General features: G+C 38.6%; 1 protein-coding gene across 1 annotated transcript in view; it reads right to left on the bottom strand.

Annotated features, from left to right (window-relative positions):
- NRG3 (neuregulin 3) overlaps positions 1–26072 on the bottom strand; it is a 370457-nt gene that overhangs the window by 342422 nt on the left and 1963 nt on the right. Inside the window, exon 4 of the mRNA XM_042033732.1 lies at positions 25913–26061. Within this exon, the coding sequence (XP_041889666.1) occupies positions 25913–26061 (149 nt within the window). The remainder of the gene's footprint in view (positions 1–25912; positions 26062–26072) is intronic.

The raw sequence follows: 26072 nt of genomic DNA, 5'->3' as shown, positions 1-26072 counted from the left end.
ACTGAAGAGGTGCTCTTGACACAATGGGACAGGGGGCTGCACCCTGAGCACCAGCACTGCTTTTTGAAGCACAAGTTCTAGTGAGTGAATCAGTCCAAAAGGACGCTTAAAAATCAAGTTTAAATCCGTAATCTACAATTAACCCCAGTTACTCACAGCTGCAGTGTTCGATAGCAACACACCCCACTTGACTTGCCTTGGCAACCAGAAAGTGACAAGGTTTGTAGCATTTTCAGTTCATTACACAAAAATTATTAATTATTCTTTAACACTTCCCCTGAGACTGGTAATTTTCAGGTGCTATTTAATAAATGAATCATTCTGGTTAGCTGAAACATCTCAATTGTTCATTCCAGCTTGGCAAGCTCAGCATTATCACCAACACACGAGCCCTGGTAAAATTCAACCACCATGGCAAATAGCAACTCCAGATGCACACTCAACATTGTAATTAAGTTATACAATGAGGAAGTTCCAGCTATCTGTATTTCCTCCAGAATATTCTACACCGACTGCAGCGCTGTTTAAATTATGACTGATTTATGTAATCCTGTGTTGGGCACATATAATGCAATTTAGAACTACAGGCCCTTACATTTCAACTACCTTGTCTAAGATTCCACACAGTCACCTTAAGTTTTCTGCTCCAGCAGCACACGCATCCAGCAGGGAGACAGCACAGCAGAGTGCCCCATACAGCCACGAGGAGAACAGAGCTCTGGGCTGCAGCAGAGGTTTGCAGGGAGCTCTGCTCAATAAAGGAGCAGCCTGCTCCTGCTGTGTATTCCTGCTGCAGAGCCGAAGGCACTGACACATCACCTGCACACAGATGACACTTCCAGCTCCTGCTTCTGCTACCGATTCATCACTCTTCAAATTATCTACACAGGGAAACAAAGCTCTGCTTAGAGCAGGGGATGACATGTTTCTTCTGTACCAGTGCCAGACCACTTTGAGAGATAATAAAGAACTAAGGGATGGATGGATATTGCACATATGTATTTCCTCTCGCTGTCATTTACTGACAAAAATCAAAATTTAGAATAATCAGCAACATCAGTAGTAAGATGCATGTTATGATGATAAAAACCAGCAGAAGTACATACAATAGATTTTAAGTGAAGAGTTAATTCCTTCTTAGTGGATGTTATTTTATACACAGAAAATGCATTTTAAAAGTATCAACACAATTCAAACTAACTGTACCAGATATCAGCACAGCTTTTACTCTAGAAGTTATCCTGTAGATTCAGTCGATATAATTTGTCACACACACTGCCTCAAGACAAGGAGAAAATGGCATAAAAATACTGAGTAGGGTTTTCACTAAAAAATTCAACTTCATGCACAGCTAACAATCTTTAGCAGTTACATTTACATGCAAAATAGTGAATTGCAACACACAGAATAACAGATTTTTAATTACATCTGAAAAAAACTATTTTTATTCCCCTTTATTTGATACTTCACACAGTGAAGAACAGTAAGAGACACATGCACCTTCAGTACAAATTTAAAATATTAATTGCAAAGCACAGCATATTTGGCAACTCCTTCACTGCTACTTCCACTCAAGTGTAAAACAACATTACTGTGAATTCTAATGTGCTATAGTCCTTCCACCTCAGGCAATGATCTTAAACCTCATTAGCTGAGTAGGTCTGAGTGGCATCAGGACTGAAAATGTGCAAAGAGTCAAGATTCAAACCTGGAGGATATTTGGGCGTGAGAAGAATGCAAGCAGGCAAAGAGAACATTCATCTGCACATCTCCAATCCTCTCATTAGATACAAGAACCTGCACTTCTTTCACACACCAGAGGAAGCACCCTGCTGAGACTGTTCCCCCAAGACTTCTAGAAATCAATTGTTCTGGTTTGTATTTTTTTGTTCTATTAAACATGATTTTACAGGACACATACGTACAGTGACTTTGTACAGCATCTGTTCACACAAAAGCACTCTCTCCCTTTTTCTGCAATGCCGTGTGATGAAATTAAGTGAATAATGCAAAGGCAAAGCCATAAATGAGCTGGGCTGGAGATTCTCTCAGAACATTCCAAATCAGACAAGACTTCCTGTGCACTACTACAATCAGATTACCAGGGGTTAACTAACAGCTGTTTCCCACATCAGCTTTACCATGATTTTGTCCAGAACAGCTGTCACTTTACCTCACCTGTACTTACCCTAATCACCACTTCTAGGGGGTTTTTATATTAGGAGTCATTCGAAAGACTTCTGAACCCATGCACAATACCTCATTTGATTAAAAATCCACATTACTCATTCAGAAAGCTTAATTTTTAGAGATAGATTATTCTTTTTTGGTGTAAGCTACCTAGACCTGCAATTCAAAATTTTCTAACTTTACACTAAATATTCAACACATTAGTTACTTATTTGTCAAAATCAAGGAATTTTCATTATTTCTGCATGATATACAGTTTCTGTTTTCTTCTCAATTATGTAAAAAAAGATTTTTAGCCCTCCTTCCAGCATTCTCTGCCAAACTTAGCTATGATTAAACCTATGCCATTTTTAGAGTTTCACTGCTGCCAAACAGTTTGTAACAAAAACTACAGCAATTCATATTTGTTCCTTTTTAGTTACACTCTGATATCATTTAGTACTTGTCCATTGCCTAATATGCAGTGCTCTCAGCTTTTGCATTTTTATCTATTTATGTTCATCCTCATTATTCCCTTGTTGATTAACTTCCCTTTTTAATCATATTTTTTTAATCCAAAGGAGTTCTCTTTCACGATTAATGAGTTGTATTCTTTGGCATCTAATGAATCAGACTTGCACAGTTCCAATTATCATTGGTCTTCTTGTTTCAGCATTTCCTCCCACTCCATTCTCTCCTAATCGCTTTCAAATCTCCATACATATATTTATATATTAAACTGAGAAATAAGCCATGTTTACTCTGTGACACTGACTATACTGTGTTTTTATATATCAAACAGAACTATCATCATCACTTTTAGTTCAGTGATCAGTGACTTAAAATAACAGTGGCACAGCAAATGAGGGTCTATGTTAAGGAAGCTGTGGTTTTTTTCATAAAACACTAACTAAAGACTTCATACATTGTTAATACCTGTGACATCATCAGTTCTTTCCTCATTCCCAAGAGGAATAAAAAGACAGGAATCAATATGTGAAGAAGTGTGCTACATTTGTTCTACTCCTCTTCCAAGGCAGGATATGGGGGAGAAGAAAATCGTGTGGTCCACAAGAAATAATGCCCAGCTCGAAAGGCGGGCTGAGGAAAAAGGCTCCCCAGGGACAAACTGCTGAGCTGAACTAGAAACAGCTTTTCATGTTTTGAGAGCTGAGATATAACCATATAAATTATGCTTCTTTGAAATTCCCCCAATGCATGCTTTCGGTATAAAGTTTGGACTCTTAGCAAAGAATTCTCTCAGCCTTATTTTGTTTTCAATATTGAAAAAATATTGAAAAGGAGGGGGAAAAATTAAACAAAATCAACTAGACAGGGAAGTTTTACTAAAGTAGGTGTTCTTCATGTTTTCATAGAGGCACGGGTGTGCTCATATATTTCACAGGATTTTCTGAGGTGGAAGGCACCCAGACAGATCATCAAGTCAACCCACAACCTTGGTGTTATTGCACCATGCTCTGACCAGCTGGGCTAATCTTGGGGTCACTGCAAGGGACCTCTTTTAATTTGCAGTGAGGAAAAGCACATTGTTACTGAACTAAGTTTCCTGAAGGTTTATCTTAGGTTCTGTATTCCTCAGCTGTTAGATCTTGTTTTGCACATACTTAAAATCAAAGTGTATGTTCTGTGAGCAGAGGCTGCACCTCAGTTGTGAGGAAAGTAAAACGTGTGTGCAGGCATGCACACCAGCAATCAGTGAGTCAATTTCACAAACATTATGTTGAAAGGGATGGTTTATGCCACATCACCAAAATAATTTACACACACTTACTCCCCCTTCTATGAATAAGCCTTCTAAGTGTCCAAATCACTGCTGAAAAGAAAATTGGGTATCCTTGAAAAATGTTATTGTGTATATGGTAATAATAGTGTTCCCAAAAGTTGATAAAATATGGATTTAATTATGCAGGTTCTCGTACATCAGTAACTTGCATGTGAGTAAGCTCTCTGCATAATAATATACATACATAATATACGTTGATAATACACAATTATAATTGAATGCTTGTAATTATTTTCAGGATCAAAGCCCTTATTAAAAATTCAAATTAAAGTGTTATAATGGTAGTAGTCATGATGGACTTACATGTGGATATAATGAAATTAAGCCCTGTAATAAGTGGGATGTTTTGCATCTACAATTAGATAATCTTAAAAATGATCAGTGTAGGGCTGACAAGTGCTAAAAGAAAAGAGATTAAATTGTGATGATATTGCTAACATTTAGTAGCAAAACTGGAAAACTAGCAAAACTCAAGCCCCAGTATTTCTTAGGAGACACAGTGAACCTACCAAATTACCAAAGTGATAGAAAACCTGAAGGCATGGGATGGTTGGCTGTCTCTGGGCTAATGACCTGAAACTAATCTCTGGGTAATGACCAAATCAAGGCACTACAGCAAGGAAGGAGCTCATCCAGTCTGCGGGCTGGCAGGCCAGCTCCCACAGCCCTCCAGGCCAACCTGCACTGGGGGGACTTCACCTGGCTAAACTGAAACTTGTTCCTAAAATGAACTGTTTGTTCTCATTCCCTGCTAACTGAATAACTTCAGCTCTATGGAAACAGGGGTGTGCTTATTAAAAAATATTTCTAGTGCAGAAGATTGAGACTAAGAAATATTCTCAACTGATGTGTTGTAGAAATTCTGCAGGGGAAGTTATACACAGACCGAATTCAGAGTCAGTAATCCAGAAGGCAAAAATATGTCAAAGCATTTGAGCTGTGGTATCACTGACGCACCACCCTCTCCCAGTTAGGAACTTGGACTTCCATGTCCTATTTAAATCACATGCTCCTCAGAAGCAGGGCTCTGAGATGCTCAGAGTGCACTAAATTTAAAGACCACTTCTGTAAAGAAGCTCCAGACATGTTTCTCTGTTCCTAGGGATAAAGTAACACTTCCCAAACTCTTATTTCATTTTAACTGAGACAGCAACGATGCCTAGTTTGTGCTTAAGGCCAAATATACTGGTACTAGTACTAACAGTAAATTAATCATAGAATTGCTTTAAAAATAATGAACTATCTCTAGCATTAAAATGCTGTTAAAGGTGTCCACCATCAGCAGAGCCACAGGTGAAGTGGCAATAGCAGAGGGATGTACAGATGACATGAAAGATTTCAGCCTGCACTTGATGCTCCAAGTGGGCTTGTGCTGCAGGAAGCCCAGGGCATGTCTACAGGTGTTGGAAGCACCTGGAGCATCCCCCAGGCTGTGGGGTTCAAAAGACAGGGATGGCTGACAGCCCTTCTGCATTAGAAACTGAGGAAGAGCTTTTGAAATCTGGGACTGTAAGAAGTCACAGAAACACAGGGAAGAAACTACTGACACAAATACCACCAAAGATAGGCACAACCAATGCTCAGATTTGTTTTCTGGCTTAGTAGTAAGGATTAATACTTGCTTTTGTGGAAAACAAAGGTTAAAGACACTTAAAGCTACCACTTGGGTATAACCAGTTTGCTTAAGATTATACATTGCATTTTGTTTTAAAATTTCAAGCATGTATAAGAACATAAACCTATAAACTAAACTGGGTTCACCGGGGAGAACTGGAAAATTGTTTCCAAACAAGATACACATTGAAACATTCACCCAGATCTTAGGAATTTATGTTTGTTATCTAGTTCATGCTAGGATCCACCATCAGTATCAGGAAACAAATGAAAGTGCAAATGAAATGACATTATAAACCCTACAAAAATCATGGCAAATTCCAGCTCTATTTTTACAACAATTTGTCAGGTTCAGCATTGCTAACACTGTGTTACTGCTGCATCCTCCTAAAGGCATGGCAGCACAGCAAATGTTTCTTATAACAACAGCAGACTAGGGCTTTTGCTTGGTTATAAAGTAAAGCTCTCGATCATTATTACTTAGATAAAAACTTTAAAAATGTATAATGGATTATTTTTGTAGTATAAAATGGCTTACTTGGTAGTTTCTGGTAATAGCTCGCCCATGCATTAATTTATTGAATCTATAAAAATTGTGTCTAGGTAATTTTTCCTGTAGCTTTCTCTTAAATATTATTCACTCAACACACACATTTATTTTCTTCATAACTTTCTTACTGAAACCTGTTTTACTTAATCCTGCCTAGTGCAGAGAAACAGCTTCCACAGCTAGCTCTTGCTAAGGGGGTATGGAAAACAAAAGACATTTTTGTTGTACTCTTCACATGTTTTGGATTTTTTTCACCTCTAAAAAGCATGGCTGAAAATAAATAAGTAAATAAATAAACAAATGTTTGTTTCTACATAGGTGGAGAAAATATTGGAACTGAAATATTGGATTATACTTATTTTGTGTCATTGACTTTTGAAGTGAAGAACTGTCCCCCAATCAATATTCAACAGATATGACAGCTACAGTTAAGAGGCAAAGTGCTTAAAGTAGATTATAACTATGGGAACACCTCAAAATGAGGGCTGAGGCTTCCTCACAAGCAGTCCTGCATAATTGACAGCTACATAGTTCTTTTAACTCTATTATTTATCAATCTGTAAAAATAAAGCCACTTTGCACCATGATTGCTGTTTCTGATGACATTGGAAATGTGCCTTGTAATTCTCAGCTAAAAGTAAAATTCAAGGCAACTATTAGCTTTAAGTCCAAATAATAGCAAAAATGTAGAACAGATTAAGGAAAAAAAAATAAAAAATTAATATAAGCACAGTTTTATCTAGCACCTAAGGAGGGCAGGAAACATGAGGAAAAGCAGGTTCCTTTTCTTCAGGCTCTGTTTATCTGGATATTGATTAGCATGCCTTCTGTCTGCTCAGACATGCTGGGAACATTTGCCTTCACATTGTGCAGTCCAGAAAGGAACTACTGAAGAAAAATTTGAGAATTAATCAGTGTGTTAATTGAGGTTATCTAGATAATGATAGATGGGAAGAACATACTAAGCAAGTCACTGTGGCAGTCATACTCATCTGTTAAAACCAAAATTAATGGATACACAAACTTAAGTTCACTTGCTCATTGATTTTTATCCAGCTGCAGTGGACTATAAAAGAGCTATCGGGAAAAGCCATCCATTAGCTGTCAACTCAGAATGCCTTAAGAAGCAATTGCTAATCCTCCAATGATATCTCACTAAATCCTAATCTCTACAAATTGTTCTTGGAAGAAGCATTAAACTGGTCATCAAACCAGATTTTTAATGCTTCTTAAGGCTTACTCAACCTGTAACCCTTTAGAGATAATACAAAGTACTAAAATATTCAAAAGGAGATAGAAGAAATAAATCAGATGGGTATTGTCAACTGCAGGTCTTCACCCTCCTGCAGTTTTGTGTGCTATGAAATAAAAACAACATAGGAAAATGGACCATTATAACAAATAAATAAAAAAGTCCTACCATTCATAAAAATTAAGATACTACCTTTTGTTTCAAATTTGCTTCACGGTACAATCTCCTATTATAAAAGGGTATAAAACACTTATTAAGTGGTAGAGATAGATTCATTAAAATTTCAGTGCTCATATCTTTCCAAATAAACACTAAATAAAAACACATTATTTTTCTCACCTTAAATAAAATCTTGATTGTCTCATCTAGAATTACATGATGCAACCACTAAAGTGGATACGGCTACACCAATATGAAGGCGAAATAAATTAACAGGTTCTAAGACTAACAGCATTAGGAAAGGAGAAAACAGTGATGGAGCTTGGAAAAAATAGAGAATAAGGATATTGATTTCATTAAATAACTGCAAAATTGTTAAAATCTCTCTCATATGTAGGTTAAAGGAAGCAAATATTTTTGCTTCCCAGTGCCACAGAAGTGGTTCACTTGAAGATTTTGGATTAGAGTTCTGGAGAAAGCAGAGAGAGAAAAATTACTGATTGCAGATAATAATCTAAAAAACCCAAAGTTCTTCAGTTGGGACAGGCACAAGGTATGGTGTGTAAGCAGAAACCATCAGCCACACAGCACAGTAAACAAACGGGTGGCAGACACAAAAACAGCAAGACAACCCAAAATAAAATTATTTTTTAAAAAAAAGCAAACCGATGCAAAGGGATCATCTGGTCTATCTGTGCACCTTACAAAGAACAACAAAAGGAGAGTCATATTAGACCTTAAGAAACCTTTCAAACTTTCAGTAGGTAAAGATGGCAAAGCACTGGAATAGAATGGTCTTTGAGGAAACAAAGGAAACTTGGAAGCCACACACTTCTGTGTGAAGTGCAATCTTAAGTCAGACCAGCTCTGAAAACATTTTTTGTCTATAAAAGGCAATTGAGAATGAAGGTTACACAGTAAAAAATATATGTGGGCATACAGATTGGTTGGCAAAAAACATTTTTTAACATGCAACATTATAGACCCAAGCTTATCAAATTAAATTAACATTTTACCAGCATTCTTCATTTTCAGACACCATTTTGGGCAAATTAAGGACATTTTGAAATGTGATTCCTTTGTTAAGGAAGTATTGAAAGGAGTATACTAAAGGTTACAATGTCACAGAATTCTTCACAAATCTGAAAAGAATTTTACTTACGTTGTGTCTACTATTTGGTGAAGTACATCAAGAACTAAAGATAGGCAAATGTTTCTAATAGAGAAAAGGAATGGAGACTAAATCCAGATGACATGTTTGGCAGTGATGACTGGCACTGAACGGGGCTGTGGGATAGATGCAATAGGGACAGATGCACGGAACTCCCTCATCGATGCACAGCAGGAGTTTTACTGCATGTGACCTCTGGAAAAACAAATGCATTCATCCATATAGGAACATGCTATTCAACTGCAAATTGAAAAGGATCCCATATCATCATAAACAGAATATGGTGCTACCTAATACAAGTAACACATTCTATTTTTTTAAATGCTGTTTTGTCCTTTTAAATACAATATCGTTCTATCTTCTCCTAAATGTTGAGAAAGATGAAGAAAATGCAAAAGGCTTTTTCTTTCAAATGGTTTTATTCTTCATTTAATTACCCGCTCAGGGGAATAAAGCCACTACAAATTAACTGATCAAAATAAAGTTTAGTTAGTACCATATCTAAGGAACAAAGGCAACCTACTGTATTTCTGAAAGTCCTTTCACAGTGCATTGCAATATTTATTTAAATAATAATTTCTGGTGGTTAGCAAGAACTTCAAATTCAGAGGTAGAAAGTGTCAAAAAGGTGCTAAATTATAAAAATAAATACTCTGGGAAGTTTAAATTATTCTTGAGGAAGCAGAAGAGACTCATAAAACCCAGACAGCGTATTTTTAAATGAAAAATGGAAAAGTCATGGAAGAGTGAAGACATCTGTCGTTCAGAATACACATCCCCTCCACCCAAATTTATTATTCTATTAGAATGTCAAAGTACCAGATAATGATCTAAAGTGAAGAGACGTAATTAAAAAAAATAGCTGGATAACTATTAAAAAATATAAACTTTTTCTTGATTGAAAATAGAGACCTACACCCACAAAAACTAATTTCCAAAGAGAAAGAGTAGTGGTATGTATATCCCAAAGAAGTTACTTATTACCCAGGAGCAGGGAAATGAAAGTGAATTAAGGACCCTTATGTTAAGGAAAGGACACTATGAGTTAGCCTCCTGTCTCAGCGATGTCTGGGGCCCACATCAGACAAATCCAGCAGCTGTAAACCCAATGTATTGGAAAGGAAAGGAAGAGCAAAAGTGGCAAAACGTGGGAAACCATATCAAAGCATCGTTGGCATTCTCACCAAATGAAGATCTTGTCTTTTGAAGGAAAAAACCATCAGGAAACTGATCCGTTATCAGAGTCAGACTGTTCTGACTGCTCCTCAGCCAACATTTCATTTAATTGGAGCTACAGCTCTCCTGTGGTCATGGTCAGGCACGAGGAACTGGCAGGAACCATGAAGGAGAAGAACTCGCTTATTGGAAGGGCTGATGACACGAATTCATGTCCTTAAGCACCATGCAGTGCTCAGGAAAATGCCATGTTTAGGCAAAATGTCCATACCCAGAATGTAATTTAAGGAACCACAAGACAGAATTTGGAAGATAGTCTATATCACTGTAAGAAAATACAAATTTCTATGGATGATTTTCAAATATTTTATTCCCATGTGTAACAGAAAATATACTCTTACTGCGTGAGGTTATTTAAAAATTAGTCACTTAAACGCAGTGATCATGGGAAAACTCTATCAGACAGGAACTTCAACATTGCTAAAGGTGAAGTAGGTCTTCAAATGCTTCCTCACGTAAACAGAAATGACTCAGAAGAGAGTGGGTAACTTGACAACTTTCTACCTGATTGATGCAAGCAAATGTAGAAAATTCTACTCCACTGTGGCCACTTAAAAGATCACAGAACACAGTAAATGGAAAAATATGATTGTAGTTTTGTAATCTATTATTTTGTTGTTTCTAGCAGCAACAGCTGCTTCTTGGAACAGCAAGAACAGGATATCGGGCAATCAGTTTTGACTCAGTTCTCACAGAAAAACAGAAGCTAATTCAAAACATGAGAGTATGATGCAGCTCAGTTATGACAGAAAAGGGGGATGACAAGAAAAACAACAGCCTTTTCAAAAGCTTTTCAAAAGAATTGGGAAGTTGGATGAAAAGAAAATGGAAGAGGAGAAGCCTAAGAATATAAAATGTAAGCATTTCAAATAACATTGTAATAAAACCCAGGAAGGCGTGGAGTTCTTCCTCCCCCTGAAAGGAAGAGAACACAACAGGGGAAGACAGCAAGTGAAATGACAATACATCCTTTCTAAAATAAAATCTATCCTGCGCAAATGATTCCGAAAACCAAGAGAATTTTAAAAGCTATTAGGTAAAGGCAATAAATAAAGTATTTAAGTGTATCAGTAACAGGAAGGCTATGAAAGAATCAGATGTTCTACTAAAAGATCAGGCATCAATTATGGATACTGCAGATAAATTACTTCTGTGCATTGATCTTTACTGCAGAATATGATGGAGAAACTTCTCCTACAAACTTTGTATTTCCAGTAGAAACCACTTATAGAGAAAATGAAGCACTTATATAGAAGAAGCATCATGGAAAGTTTCTAGAAGATTACTTTCTAAAGTTCATTGCAAATTCCAGGGCACTTGGCAAAAAATAAAATATAATCTGATAAAAAACCCAAAGCCATAACAAATGAATAATCAGAAACAGGTGTGAAACTATGCTTCTGACTCTCACACTGGGGCCAAGATATCCCAAAAATTTCTCTCTCCAAAGAGTTTCATAAGATTGTCTTAGTAGAAAAGACCTATAAGAATTAAGCAAGTTTTGAATACAATTAAGTTATTATCTGCTTAGTAGGAAACAAGTATCAAATTTATGTTTTGCAGTTGCCTACATCATTTTTTTCATCCTAATCAGCAAGTGGCAGAGAAGTGAAAACTGAAGAGAGATACACAGAACCTGGCAAGAAACAAACAAGACACATCGGACTTCTTCTTCAAAACTTCAAAAGACATTCTGAATTCAGAGTTCTTTTCTCATTAGGTAGAATTTTAAAAGATAGAGCTGCCCTTCATGATAATTTTTTTTGAAAACCAGCATTTTGGATGAAATAATACTAAAAGGAAAATAAGAATGACGAAAGCACATTAAGGCGCACACATCCTTTCAGGGACAATTCCCTGTTCATTGAGACACAGGACAGCTTTTCAATAAGGTTCCAGGTTGGAGAAGACTCAGGTGATGAGGATGATGACAATGAAATGTTTATTCAACACAGTGCAGAGGCAGCACAGACAAAACAACAGGCTTAACTGGCTAGGAAATATTTTTTTTTGGGAAATTGATAAGATCCAGTGAAATATCCCGTCATATGCACAATTCTTTCTCTAGCCCGTATTAACTTTCTCTTTGGTAGTACCACCCATTCCAGGAGAATCCCTGGGAGAAACACCACAGGATCCTGTGCTGGAGAGCACAACAGGGATTGTTCCCAGACTATATCACCTGATTGTGGGCACGGCTCATCATCCTGGGGCAATTTCCTTCTTAGCTCTTCAATAATTCACCTGCTGGCAGAAGCCTTATCATAATAAATTAGGCCTAAGAGAAAGCATGCTAAATATTCCCAATACAAACAGTTCCACTGGCTTTTCCAATCTCCTGAGCTTCTAAATCTGTCTCTCTCATTTCCTCTCAGCATAAGACCTCTGCTCCCACCTCTGTTCTCCTGTTCTCTCTGGGTATTTCTGGAAGAGCTTAACTGAACAGCAGCAATGGAAGAATCAGCCCAGAACACTGAAAACAGCATTCACAATTTCACTGCAGCAGCAAAGCACAGCAGCATAGCATACATCAAAACAATGAAATGGGGAAAGACAGCTCCTGTTAGGTTTATTATGTACATTCCCTCCAAATAATGCATCACTTGGGAATAACTGATACATGTCCCTATTGAAAAGGTTCTACAGAACCCATTAACGAAATTTCTACACAGTTATGATGGTCTATACTTTGAGAACCAAATCTAGCAGAATATTTTAGATTTTATACCTATTGCAAGTTGAAGTCCAATCCTACAGTTAATTTTTAAGACATGTAGTACCAAATCCTCCTCTGATCACATCTTGATTTCATGTAAAAACTCCACATATACCACGTGTTGGGTTTTTTAAGGTTTTTTTACAAAACTATCTAAAGATCTACAAATCACCCTTTTTGTGGTACCCTTCCCAGTGGTTCTGCACAATAGTTACACAATCAGCTGCTTAGCTCTATGAGAAGTCAGGCATTTCGTAGGGTTTCCCATGGTTTACAGAAAGACTACCTGGGACTTTAGAGAACTGTAAATTTTTTTTACAAATCAAGCCTGACAGAACCACTGAGAGCCATGCAAAATGTAAAATATAAAAACATTGTCAAAACCCTTCCACACAGATATTAGCCCACCACTCAGTAAAAGGGGCCAGGCACGACTGTTCCAGACTAGTAGAGTTTCAATGTGTCCCATATCAGGCCACTTGCAGACTTCAGTAGTCAACTACCTGTAGGAAACAGATAATCATGTTATCAATGACTGCCTGGGAAACAGATATCCCACCTTGTGGGGTACATGCCATATACTCTGGGCATAAAAAGGATGCCAATCTCATTGTTAATATCACCGATCTATTCAGTTATTACTCCTCCTTGTTCTCAATCCATTTCATTATCCTATTTGCAATTGAAATATTCCCAGCTCTCCATTCCAAACAGCAGATTGTGCCACTTAATGGCAATTAAATGCCCTCAAGGCATTAAAAAGGCTATTACCAAAACATGTTTTTCAAACACGGGTGTAAATCATTTCGTACAGGCTTTGAAATTCATAACGAGTGAGTCCTCCATGCAAACGTGTGTGCTGGGGTCATACATCTAGATGTTAATACAATATTTATCCTAAGTAATAACTCACGATACTAAACATTTCTCCAAAATACTGAGTATATGAACATTTTAAGATGCTTAACAGTTTCTTGCCCACCACTTGTAAGTTTCTGTGCTACAGACATTTTTTTTTAAACCCTGAACCTAACAGCAGGAAAAATAAGCAAATAAAACATTTAGCAAGCTTTACACTTACCTATTTACACTCGAAACCCAAGCATATTAGTTCAAGTTACGAAAAACTTTTCAGCTAATTCAAAAAAAGCCAACAAGCAACTCAAAGTTTGTTGATATTGGAATCGTGTTATTGGAATTTGAGAAGTGAAAAGTTATCTCCCCTCACCAGAGACACAGAAAAACCATTTGCCAATTTTTCTCCAGTTGTATTGGTTGATCTACTACAATACCTCTCCCATAAAACTTGTTTCATTCTCCATCTGAGATTCCCTCTAATAAATGCATTTTTAGTGTTAGTTTTTTTTCCTTAAGAGATCAGCATAGTTACACTTCATAAAAGTCAAATATCAGCAAATGCGGAACAACAGACTAGGCTAAGCAAGTCACTCCTTTGTAACTGTTTATTTTAAATGTTAGCTAGAGCCCACTTATTCTCACTTATCTCATTGGGTTTGGATTTGGATTAGAATCCCACCTACTCAGGGAGCATTTTGAGTCTATCTATAGAAGACTACACCATACTGAAAGTGTTTCTTCCTTTTGATGTGAGATATGGCAACAATAACACTTTGGTTCGAAAATATAACAAGACAGCAATATAAAACATAGTAGTTACTAAAATTCCCAGTGACAAGTGATTATAAAGTTAAGCTGAAAAGATTTAGATGGGGTTGTCATAATGGCAGGCTTTGGCCTAATGAGTGTCCCAAATTCAAACCTGATTCCACTCGCTGCAGGACAAAAATAAAGAATCGCTAACTAGAGTAACTGGCTGGCTGGGGTGTCTCACAGACAGCCCTGCCCTCCTGTCAGATACAGCCCTGTCAGCTGGGGACAGATCTTGGCTATATTTGGAGATATATTTTTAAAACACCCCCCCAAAAAAAAATAGAAGCTTCTATCCCTTCCTCTTTAGTATTTAAGTCCAATAGATTTCACTGTCAGAGAATTATTGGAAATTATCAGACACTCAAGCAACAGAACCATCAAGGATATCAGGTACTTTCTGAAATTTGAAACAAGACTTGTGAAGTATATTTCCTTCTTATGTTTTGAATATTCATTAATACACACCTCACTTCTCATCTGTACCTCTTCACCACGTCTTTATTTCACAAATAAGAAAACCTGAGCTTGAGGAAAAGGAACCACTCCTGGTCTCCTAACTTCCAGTAACCAACAGTCTCGGATCTTTTACTTTCATTGAGGTTTTAACAACTTTTTGGGATGAAGAGCACACCAACAAGCAAGCTAAACTAGTGAGAAAGAAGTCATTCTATGGAAGTTGACTGTTAGAATAGCTCTACACTGCTAAAGCCACCCTTTTTCTGGTGGAAAGGGAAAGTGAGGGTGATTTTGTTGAGCGGTAGCAGCAAAGGGCAGAGCTCCAGAGCAGGCGGTGCAGCGCCGTTTATTCACGCCTGAGCGCTGTCTCCAGAGAAGGAGCTCCACCTACGCACTACAAGCTTGCTTTTTCTGTGCCTCGAGGGAAAAGTTACTGTGTTATGTAATGTATGAAATCATTGTACAAAGTAACGAACAAAAAGGTGAAATGCTGGTAAATCTCGGCTATTACGTTTGGGATCTGGGCTTTGCTGGGGTTTTTTTACATCAGCGGATTTTCTGTAACAGCTACTGCAATTGCGTGCCACATATGTTTAATTTAATATCCTCCTGATTTCCTTTATTTAAGTTTTGATTATCCCAACCTCTATTTGTACAGAGTTGAACTGAACTTAGAAGCTTTTAATTACCACTTTGCCATCGAAGGGTTTGACCAAGATCCGGTGATAATTAGAATAAATTCATTATGTTTGGACTCTAAATTTCTCTTAATGAAGAGTTCTCATGTAAAACATTCAGTCAAGTGCCTGTCTGTAGTCTATCCTGCTTCTTGCTGTGATTCTTACAGGACAGCTGACCACCCTACAGCTCCCCCTGAGTACTCAGTTCCACATGAGTTCCTCAGATTCTAATTCTGTTCCACAACACAAAAATATAGGAAATTTATTGTTAAGTAGTATTTGTTAGGAAAAATGTCCAAGAGTCTATGCTGTCATATAGATTGCATTCACAAACAGGATTACAAATGTGAAAAAAATATTATAATTTTAAGGAGTGTTTGAAAAATAATCTCTAATTAAATAATTCAAATGTAATGTGTCTAATTAATTAGATATAATCTTACAGTATCTTCTTAAAAGCGTTTAAAACAAAATAAGCTCCCTAATAAACCCACACTGCTTTTAAGCAGCCAAAATTCTCAGTGTGCAAATAAAACATCTCACAAGAGTCATTAATCTTTTGATCACCTAACATACCTCATCTTCACTGTAGGTATCTACCCACCATCATCTCTTTAGCAAGGAATTTTATCTCTATGCCTGTCCAATACACTTTCTTTTCTATAGGTACATCACTGACCAGTCAGGTACCCAGTTAAAATCGGGAATAAGTGTATTTTAATTATTGTAAAATTGAAATAAATATGTGTTCATGGTTCCAAATTATGCCCTGTAAACACACCAGGAATGAGGAGCTCAGTAGCTCCTCAACCTGTGTGTGTTTAGTTCATATTTATAGATCAACCTTACAGAAGCAAAGCTGTGGCTGGCCACAAATCCCCTACACCTATCAAGGTGACAGAGGACAGATTTCCAAATGTATGCAAACACAAGGTACATTCAAGCCTGGTAGTGCACCCAAATACTGAAATCCAGTAGGTGCAAGTGATCTTTTCAGCCTCCTATAAAATAACAATAACAGCACCAAACTCTTCTCCTATTAAACATATCACACACTAGCATTTCAGCTTCATATATTCAGATTAAATCCAGCCATCCAAGAACTAAAACCTGAAAGAATTCCCTATTGCAGGCAGACACTTCTAAAACCAATTCAAAATATTAAGTTACTATTCAGGCTTTTAATGTATGACTAAGTAGGGCTCTGTAAAGAACGTGTTCCAGATATGAAAAGGTATTAGAAACACTTCTTTCCCTATGTGCTTTTGTAGAGAACAGCAGGGTAGCTCATGCTGTCCCCAGGCCAGGCCAACCCAGGCACAGCTCACCTCGTCACCTCCGCTGCCCACAACCCCCCTTCCTCTCTAAGGCAAGGTGACAGCAAATGTTCAACCTCCCCAGCACCAAAGAGACTCAGAGTATCCTGTGAATGCTGCATTTTCTCTGTTGGTTTTATGATGATGAGCATCAAGGTCCTCACAGCTCAGAAGGTAATTAGTTGAGGCAAAGGTACAACCTCCTAACAGAGTGAGTAGAAAGAGAGCCCATGTGCACTAGGAAAATCTGCTGCAGAAGCAGCCTCAGCAGCAGACTGCATCATTTTACTATCATTACTTTGAGATAATCAGTGAATTTAAAAGTGTATCTATTATAAGCTCAGAAACAGCATCAATGATTACTTTCACCTGTTAAGACAGTATAACTTATAAATTGTTCTAGTTTGCAACCGGCATTTTTCTAACATTTTTTGATGAAAACTAATTACAACCAACTTCATTACACCGAGATACAGCTTATAAATAAGCAGCTGACCCTGTGAAATGTGTTGTATGCTCTATTACAATAAGTAATACAACAAAGATTGAAATCTAAAAGCAAAAGAAACACAATGTGCTTAAGGAAAATGTTATTGCTGCATGCAGTTGTGCATTGCATTTAAGCTTTCTAGTTATTACAAAAAAAAAAAAAAAAAAATCAAGAGGATTGAACTTTTACCAGTATGACCATTATGTATCTGGGCCAGATTTCAGGCTAATGTGGTTTAGCTACTTATGAAATAATTATAAAAGTACCTCTACCCTTCTAAATCGGGAGCACTGACACTCATCAGAATAATCCCCTCAGTTAAGTTCCTGAACCCACTGCCCACTGAACCCTGGCAGAGCAAAGTCTGGCAGGAAAATCACCAAACCACTTCAGCGCAGCTTATCTCTGGGTTTCCAACAAAACCCCTGCTTCTCTTTTGTGAATTCATTCACAGATTGAACAAGAAAATTAATTTTCTCTCCACACAACACTACTCTTAAAAAAAAACTAAGAAAGCAACCCCTTTGGAAGAAAATTACTGGATTGTTTCTAGCAAATATTATACAATCAATTCCTAGTCAAAGCTTCTGGGATAGCTTAGTACTACTCTAATGATAACCCACTCACCACTTGTACTGTAATTCACCAGGGGAGAGGAAACAAAGATTCCCCACTTTTTTTTTAATATTCAGTGGTATTACTCAGCCACTGAGAAGGGCAGTTAGCTACAACTCTGAGGCACTCTGAACACACTACAGGAAATGCTGTTTTCCTATGCACTGAACTGGGAGATGTAAGTAAACATTAGCCTTGCAGTTAGTTTTGCAGGTTAGCAACGCTTTTCAGTACAGCTTTCTTGGCTTTGTTAAAATCTTGATCACATTCAGAAGCAGCACAGCAATCACAGGCTGGGTTGAATGTCTTCGACCCTCCTTGTCAACCCCTTGTCACTGCAGTTAAAGTAGACCACCAACAGCCTTCCAGGAGAATAACACCCCTTATTTCAATCCTTGCCTTACAAGTTCTGACATCAGTGAGAATACTCAGATCTGGAAAAGAGGCTATTTGCTATTAATACTAATTTAATGGTTTGCTATTGCACAGTGCTATAGCCCCTCTGTCTGGTAACAGCCAGCAATCAAAGCTCAGTTCTTGCTGAACTAGAATCTTAAACTTTTACAGGAATGATGCTGAGAAAAGAACAATGTAGCATTTATTTCATAATTGTGGTTTCAGAAAATAAATAGATCTTAAAACACATCTTGCCATCCCTAAAGCTTTAGAAAGCATTTTCTATCTATGAGTTTCATGAAAAAGTCAATTTTGGCATACCGCAAGCTGAGAACATACTACAGAGAAAAACTACAAAAGAAGAAATATTTTCAAGAATAATGAAAAATAAAAATCAGGAAAAGAAATAATTTAAAAATGATGCATAAAAGGATTCCTGACCCATGTGTCTTGTGACAGTCTACAGCTAAGCAACTACAGTCCTCCAGAACACAAAGATTTTTACTACAGAACTCATTTCAGGCAAAGGGTAAACAGGATAATGGTATATTTTTCAAGGCAGTGCTAAGAACACACACAAAAAGAAAATGCTCTGATAGAAGCTCCCTTCTAATAAGCACATTTAAATGCTGGTAGCCTTTAAAAAGCTGATCCACATTTACTTACACAGGCATGTTTCATAAGCACTCACACTGACATCTAAGACAGACTAACACATTTAATCACACAGGTGTTCACGAAAATTGGCCCTGATTATGCAGATACATAACTCTACAAAAGAGAAAATGCATCACTAGCACACCCTAAAGCAGGCCTATAATGTTTGCAAAACTTGGCCATATAGCAATCTCATTATAAAAAATGGAAGACTATAAACTACTTCATTCAGCACAGCTTCTACACAGAACACTATCAGGATATTTTTTCCTCAATGCTTTACTACAAGAGTTACAAAATGTCTCTGTGAAAGGTCTGAATTTTCATACAGACTAAAATACTAATTAATTTTTCTATAAAGAGCACCTACTATGTTGCCAATATAGATGCACTGCTAATGTGCATCTTTCTTATGAGAGGAAAATACAAGTGGCAAACGGGGATGGGACACAACTGTAGGCTCCTTAGAATTGCCAAGAGATTAATTCAAATTTTAAAAGAAAAAGAAAAGACATAAACCCAAAAACTAACAAACAAAAAGATATTAAAGTAAAAAGAGGAGACTTTGCAGGTTTCTGGGTTGATTTTACAGGTGCCAAAGCAGAATTCAGGTATTCCAAACCAAAATCTCTTTACCCAGTTATGTTTTTATTGGACAGCGAGCCTCTTCCATTCTACCTGAACTTTCCCCAGATGTTTAACTCTTGCAGAAATAAAAAAAAATAAAATCACTCTGAGGACAAAATATAAATCAATTTGGACTTAAAAATAGGTTGCTTAACATGATATGAAGTGAATTATCTTTGAAGCTGAATAGTTTATCTCCTACAGTCAGCAGTGAACATATCTACATCAAGGAAAAAAAGGAATCAGGAGTAATGTGTTGTAAAAAAGACCTGAAAAGGCATGGAGTCCTCCTATTTAAATGCTACGTGAGAAACACAGCTTTGGAAATCCAAAATATTGGTCTTAGAGGACAGAAAGGATGGAATACTGGAAGAATTATTCTTTCTTGATTTTTTAAACATTACTGTAGTAATATTGAGCATATTGAAAAAGTTCAGAAGCAATCATTTAAACAGTTAGCAACAAGAATTTAGTTAATATACTTTTCTCTGCTATCTCCCAATTTCACCAGGAAGAGTTGATCCAATTAGGCATTTCTTCCGTGAAAAGGACATGGAAATTTACAAGTGCAGTTGCTACTTTAATTTTCCTCGTGGCTGCTTTATTCAATTTTTCCTCTTGAAGGCATTCTACTAAGGGCCCCCAGAAACCTGTGTGATACAAAATAGAAACCCGCTCAAAAAGCAGTTGCCCACCTGTGTGCGTTTACTTTCTCTGTGCTACTTAGAAGCTGCCTGAACGTTTATCCTCTGTCTTGTCCAGGTTAGAAGTGCCCTCGCTCCACCCTCACAGGGAGCTACTTTCCTCCAATGAAGATGCACTTTACTCAGTGGAATGGATTGAGTTTAGGTGTGAAGGGGAAGGTAAAAGTAAGAAAGTGGGTTTATGAGCTGTCCACCTTGGAAACTGAGTTCTGAGCAATGAGAATACACAGCCACCTCATTAAATGACACTTCCAACCTTCACCGTATTGATCCAAGAAGTAAGTCCCTTGGAGGAAGAAAACATCTCCATAACACAAAGTATTTCTTTTTTTTTTCCTGTGTTTTGTCTACTCTTGTAATGCAAAACAATAATGAAAAATACTTGTACTTAATAGTAACTACAACCCCCTTCCACACAGCAGAACATAAAGGATGCACTTCAGCTTCGCATTCAGTCCAACCAGCTCCAGTGAAACCTCTGAGTTTCTTTTCTGAACCACACTGAATGGACAAGCACCAGAACCAAAGCAGCCAAAGACTGGTCCTAGAGTTACCACAGGCTTTGAGATCCTGATCCTCCTCAAAAACTGGCACTGTGCAAATGCACAAATCCGTGCTCATTTTTCATGTGTGCACGCATATGCGCACTATTGCAAAGTCGTTCAAACACAAAGAAGCTCAAAAAGAAACCACCAGGCTCAGAGACAAATAAGCCTCTGTTTTTAACCAATTTATTTATATATGCTTGTGACCAAGTCATCCCACATGATTTTACTAGGCACTTTTCCTCATGCAGCTTGTTTCCAAACAAATCACAGAAGAAAACAGCAAAACCAAACACTGGTAGTTTCAGGTACTTCCTGAAAACCATATGGGCTATGAAATTGAAAGTCAAGGCCAAATCCACAGCAATCCATGTGTTCACTGGGCTTTGCAGGGGGTTTCAAAGCAATGAGTCATATGATAAATGTACTGCAACACTAGACACAATACTGTAGAGACAGGTCTTCTGCTTTAATTTTTAATTTCCATTTTCTGTGGGTTTAGAGAAACCATCGGCATTACTTTAGCATAATCCTTTGCAATGAATCAATACTTTAATTTAATAATGGTATTCTGTTGTCAACATATAATAGATCACATAATGTCCTTGTATAGATGTAAAAAAAATACACCAAATAAAGTGCAAGGCTTTGCTTTCAGCAGTGATCACCGGTTAAACCACTGTAATGACGAACTTTACAGTCCCCAAAAGAATTTCCATCAGGGTTAAAAATCAGCATGGGATAATTTCAGCCATATCCCTTGCACCCATCACACCAGTGCTGTGCAAGCTCTTCTAGGTCATAGGATTACAAAAATCACTTTAATAAAGGGGAGAAAGAAGAAATATATATGAATAGAATCAATGTACATATCTGAGTGGGGCTTATTTGAATATTCCACTTATTTATGAATTCAGTGTTAACTGCTCTAGTCCCTAGCTATAAAGAGGATTAAAAATGGAAAACAGAATTAAGCCCAGTGTCATGCAACTTAATTGAAACAGATAAAGCAAGTTATAACTGTAAAATATGAAAAAATAAAAAAATACAGTAACTTTCACTTCACTGATGTAGCTGCAAATCTGTATTTGTTATTTTTACCTTGATGGTAGCCTTCCTGTCAACAAGTATTTAAGATGGGAAACACAAATGTAATCATGCCTGTGGTACTGACTGAAGGTATGTGAATAGAAAGTAAGTGGGAATGAAGAAGAAGCAAATGCTCTTAAAACTCTCAGTTGTTTGCCTCACTATTTTTTTTTTCAATTCAATAGCTTTTGAAGCATCTAAAATGGATAGATAACTGGCATATTAATCTCAGTTAATGCTGAAGGCACATGCTTCACAGTCACGTGTGCTTCCCTCGATTCAATGACAGCTCACGCTCATCATGCGAAGTGTTTGCGATCCGTGTCATCTGCTGGCAGAACGCTTCAGAGCTCTGGGAAGAGTAGGTCTGGTTTTACTACAGTTTGGCACCTCCCACAACACCCTCCAGTTGGTGAAAACCCCGCAGTTCCATCTAAGTGTCATCCTTAATGTGAAAAAGATATTTGAGTCAGTGCAAAATAAAACAAACAGCTTTTACCAAAATGTCAGTGCTGGTAGCAGTGCATCTGCCAGATGCTTGTTACTTGAACCCATGCCGTGCATAACAAACAGTCAGAGATATGACGAGGATAAACGACTGGACCAGAAAATCTTTAGCAGGAAATCAAAGAATACTCAGACTCGCAAAAAAAGGTTGCAATTGGACTTCACAAGATATATCGATTAAGTGTTCTGTAACATCTCTTTTCTTGGTTACTATGCATTAGTTGAGCCCCACCTGCCTGACCTCAGTTCTCTGCATTAGCCTTTGGTCGTATGAACACAAGAGAAACCACAGTGCTATTTCATAGCTGAATTCACACAGGAATTCTTATAAGTCCAGTATCTCAATTTAAGGATAATAACATTACTGAAGAACCCAGAATACCATGAAAAATGCATATTGGAAAAATCAGGGCATGACTCCTTAGAAATGAAACCGATGGCTTGATAAAAATAAAACCTCACTGGCATGTTCCAGTCTGTTGGTTGATTTTTCTGATCTACAGGCTAGACTATCCTTCTAAATCAATGATTGACTTTTACACTGAGCACTGGATGAAGAGGCTTAGGCTGAAAAGACATAGTCCATACGTGATCATGGAAAACACATGCAGGAACAAGATACAGAGCGAGATTTGATGAATAAGTGGCTTTTGCTTAGTCAGAACCTGAAGGATCTTCATCAAGAACTTTCAAAACAGCTAACAGATAGCTTGACTTTGAGTGAAACACAACCAAGAATTATTGTCATTATGCACACCCACAAAAAAGAGAGATTTCACAACATCTCCTCAGATGAATACACACACAGAGAAAAGGCTTTACCAACATTTATTCAGGTGGGCAATCATCTGGCTTTCTAGAGAAATAACTCCTGATTCGCCTTCCATTTTCCTAAGTCCTGTTTTAACGTGTTAAAACAATTAAATAAACTACAACATAAACCAGTATAAATAAAGACAGCTGCTTCTTTTCTTAAAAGCTGTGAAATGCTAAATAACCTATGACTCCTTCCCACATATGTGCCTTGCCAAGCCAGAGGATGACACAAGGGCGTGCACTATTTTGAAAGCTGGGGCATGAGATTCATCATGTCAGATTTGTATTCACAAGGTACAGCAGGATCCATGACTTTCATTTCAATAGCAGCTGGAACAACGGGCACAGAAGGAACATGCAGCTCAACCTGGGAAATTAGAATGAATTTGTTTTTTAAAAAATTCCCTTTCTTGCTGAGAGCTATTAGTGGCAGACGCAGATGCTTGCTTTGGGGTCACACCATGTCAGCAGTTCACAGCACAAACACTGCATTTCTCCTGTCTCTCCCCTCAATGGATACTGCAGCCTTGAAGAATTTTACATGTATCCTTAGAGATGCTTAAATGTATCAGGAGAGTACAGCTGTAGGCTTTAAAAAAATGTTCATATGCCCTACAAATTCAAATCCTTTTTTATGTAATCTATTTAATCTTCCATTAATGATAATCTCTGCTATCAATGTGCCCAAACAGGGTCAATTTCTGCTGGATTTGCACTTCTTGCATTTCCATCCTATAACCGAGCTGCATTTAATGAAGGGAAACACCCTGCTGTAAAAGGTATTAGCAGCCTCCCTAAAACAAAAAATAGTTAGGAAGCTCTGCACCTACCAGGAACATTTCATGATTGTGGTTTTTCTTCTTCCTTTGTGTGTCTTGCATGGAGGAGAGTCCTGTCAGCTGAACATTATTTATTAATCAGGATATTCCTGATATATCTTGTAAGAAGACAGCCTAGAGGGGCGGAAATTGCTGTGCATTTCTCTTACATACCCAACGAGACAGAAAGGGGAGAAAGGAAGGGATTGCAAGGGTGCATTTATACCCCGACAGATCCCACCTGGCAAGCCCAGGCAGATACACACAGATCACAGCAGTTGGAAGAACCATGTAGCATATCTGGTTCACACAAGGATTGAAAATAGAGACATGGGTTGAAAATCTGGCTTCATTTGCTGTTTTGTTTTTGAGAAGTGCCCTATACAGCTTCCTACACCTGAGTGAAACAGGTTGGGTTCAGCTTCACAAAAGATTTTCCTTCTGGTAACTTCCGACTACCGTAGGTTGTACCTACAGAATATGCAGGCTTGGACGCACCTGTAAGGGCTGCTTCTCCCTCAATTACTGTGACAGAGACAGGAGAAACGAGTTACTGCCTTGTTAGCTCTTCTGATTTAGTGATAGTTTTATTCGTAATCATTCCCAGACATCCGCCACCTGCACACCCACCCACCCACACACATCAAATTTGCTGTTCTTCTCCCAATTTTGTCAGTTCACAAGATCAGCTTGCGCTGCCTATACTCTCTGCCCCAGTGCTTATCAGCAAACAGATTTAATAGACAAAATAAAGTTCATATTGCTTTCTAACAAAATCCTCCAGCAGAATACCCCTACATTAGCATACAAAAGGGGAGCCCTGGGCTGTAAAAGCGATTCAATTGAACTGACGTTTCCAGCAGCAGCAACTAAGAGTTAATGGAGGACACCCGGCTTTTCACTTCCTCTACTGCATCCAAGAAAGCACAGAAGAATACTACAATACAGTATAATTGAGCATTTCACTAAATAGCATCGCACAGAAGTTCTTTTGGCAAGGACTGCATTTGTCCTAAGTAACCTCTATGAGAAGCTGAAAGTTGATGCACCCAAGCGAATCTTCAGCTTTAGCCCGAATCCTTAGGTTTGTGCTTGGGAGGGTGGGAAGAACCAGCCACCAAGCATCAATCGGAGAACTAGCCCCCTCCTCTGCTTAAAAAAAACCCAGTCAGTTACGGCAACGCGGTGCTGTGTCTACACACGGGAGCCGGCAAAGCGCTGGGATGGCTCTGCACATCCGCGGGGTGCCCCGGGCTCCTTCCTGGCGGAGCTGGCAGCAGCTCCTTCAGGAGCCGGGCACTGGGACGGAGAGAGCATCCCTGCGGAGCCCGCCCTCGTTTCAAGGGAGACGAGTGTGCGGGAAACCAAACTCCGTCACCAGCAGAGAAGCACATGCACAATCCACCCCGCACCTGCTGAAGACCACTCTCCACACTGCCCCTTCTGGGGGGTCATCACTAGTCCCTCTCGCTCAGATACCTCCCAGTATCTCCTAAGTACCTTTCGCAGACCAGCCTGGAGGAGGAAAGGGGGGAGGGGGTCTGCATCCTTCCTAAATCCACAACGAAAAGCAGTCTCCTCAAATGGCTGCTCCTGCCTCACCATCCATCACACAAGCAGGGAACTTGCCGGGGGTAAAAAGGGGGCGCAAGCAGGGAAGGGAGTAAGAAGCGCAAACTTCGGAGCTCGCCGGCCTCCCGCATGGCAGCAACAGCACGGGAAAGACAGGGCCGCCACCTCCGACCGACGCATCGCCCCGGCCCGACCCCGCCGGCGCTCGGCCAGCGCCGGCTCTGGACGGGGCGAGGCGCGCACCGGGCAGTCCGAGGGCGCGGGGCGGCCGGCGACACTTACGGGTTTTGGGGGTCGTGCTCGCCTCCGGCGTGGTGGTGGTCGACTCCTGGAAGGGAGACAAGGTCCAGGACGGCGCCGAGTCGTGGACGTAGATCTTGTAGGAGGAGGTAGCGTGTGCCGCAGTGGGCCAGGCGGGCAGCGGCGGGGTGCTGGGGTACGA

The sequence above is a fragment of the Corvus kubaryi genome, unplaced genomic scaffold, assembly GCF_017639235.1.
Source record: "Corvus kubaryi isolate FWS band 111438036 unplaced genomic scaffold, C.kubaryi_AGA036_p1.0 37357, whole genome shotgun sequence".
Classification (NCBI taxonomy): Eukaryota; Metazoa; Chordata; class Aves; order Passeriformes; family Corvidae; genus Corvus; species Corvus kubaryi.
The sequence above is the reverse complement of the archived record's forward strand: the minus strand, read 5'-3'. Positions and strand labels throughout refer to the sequence as shown.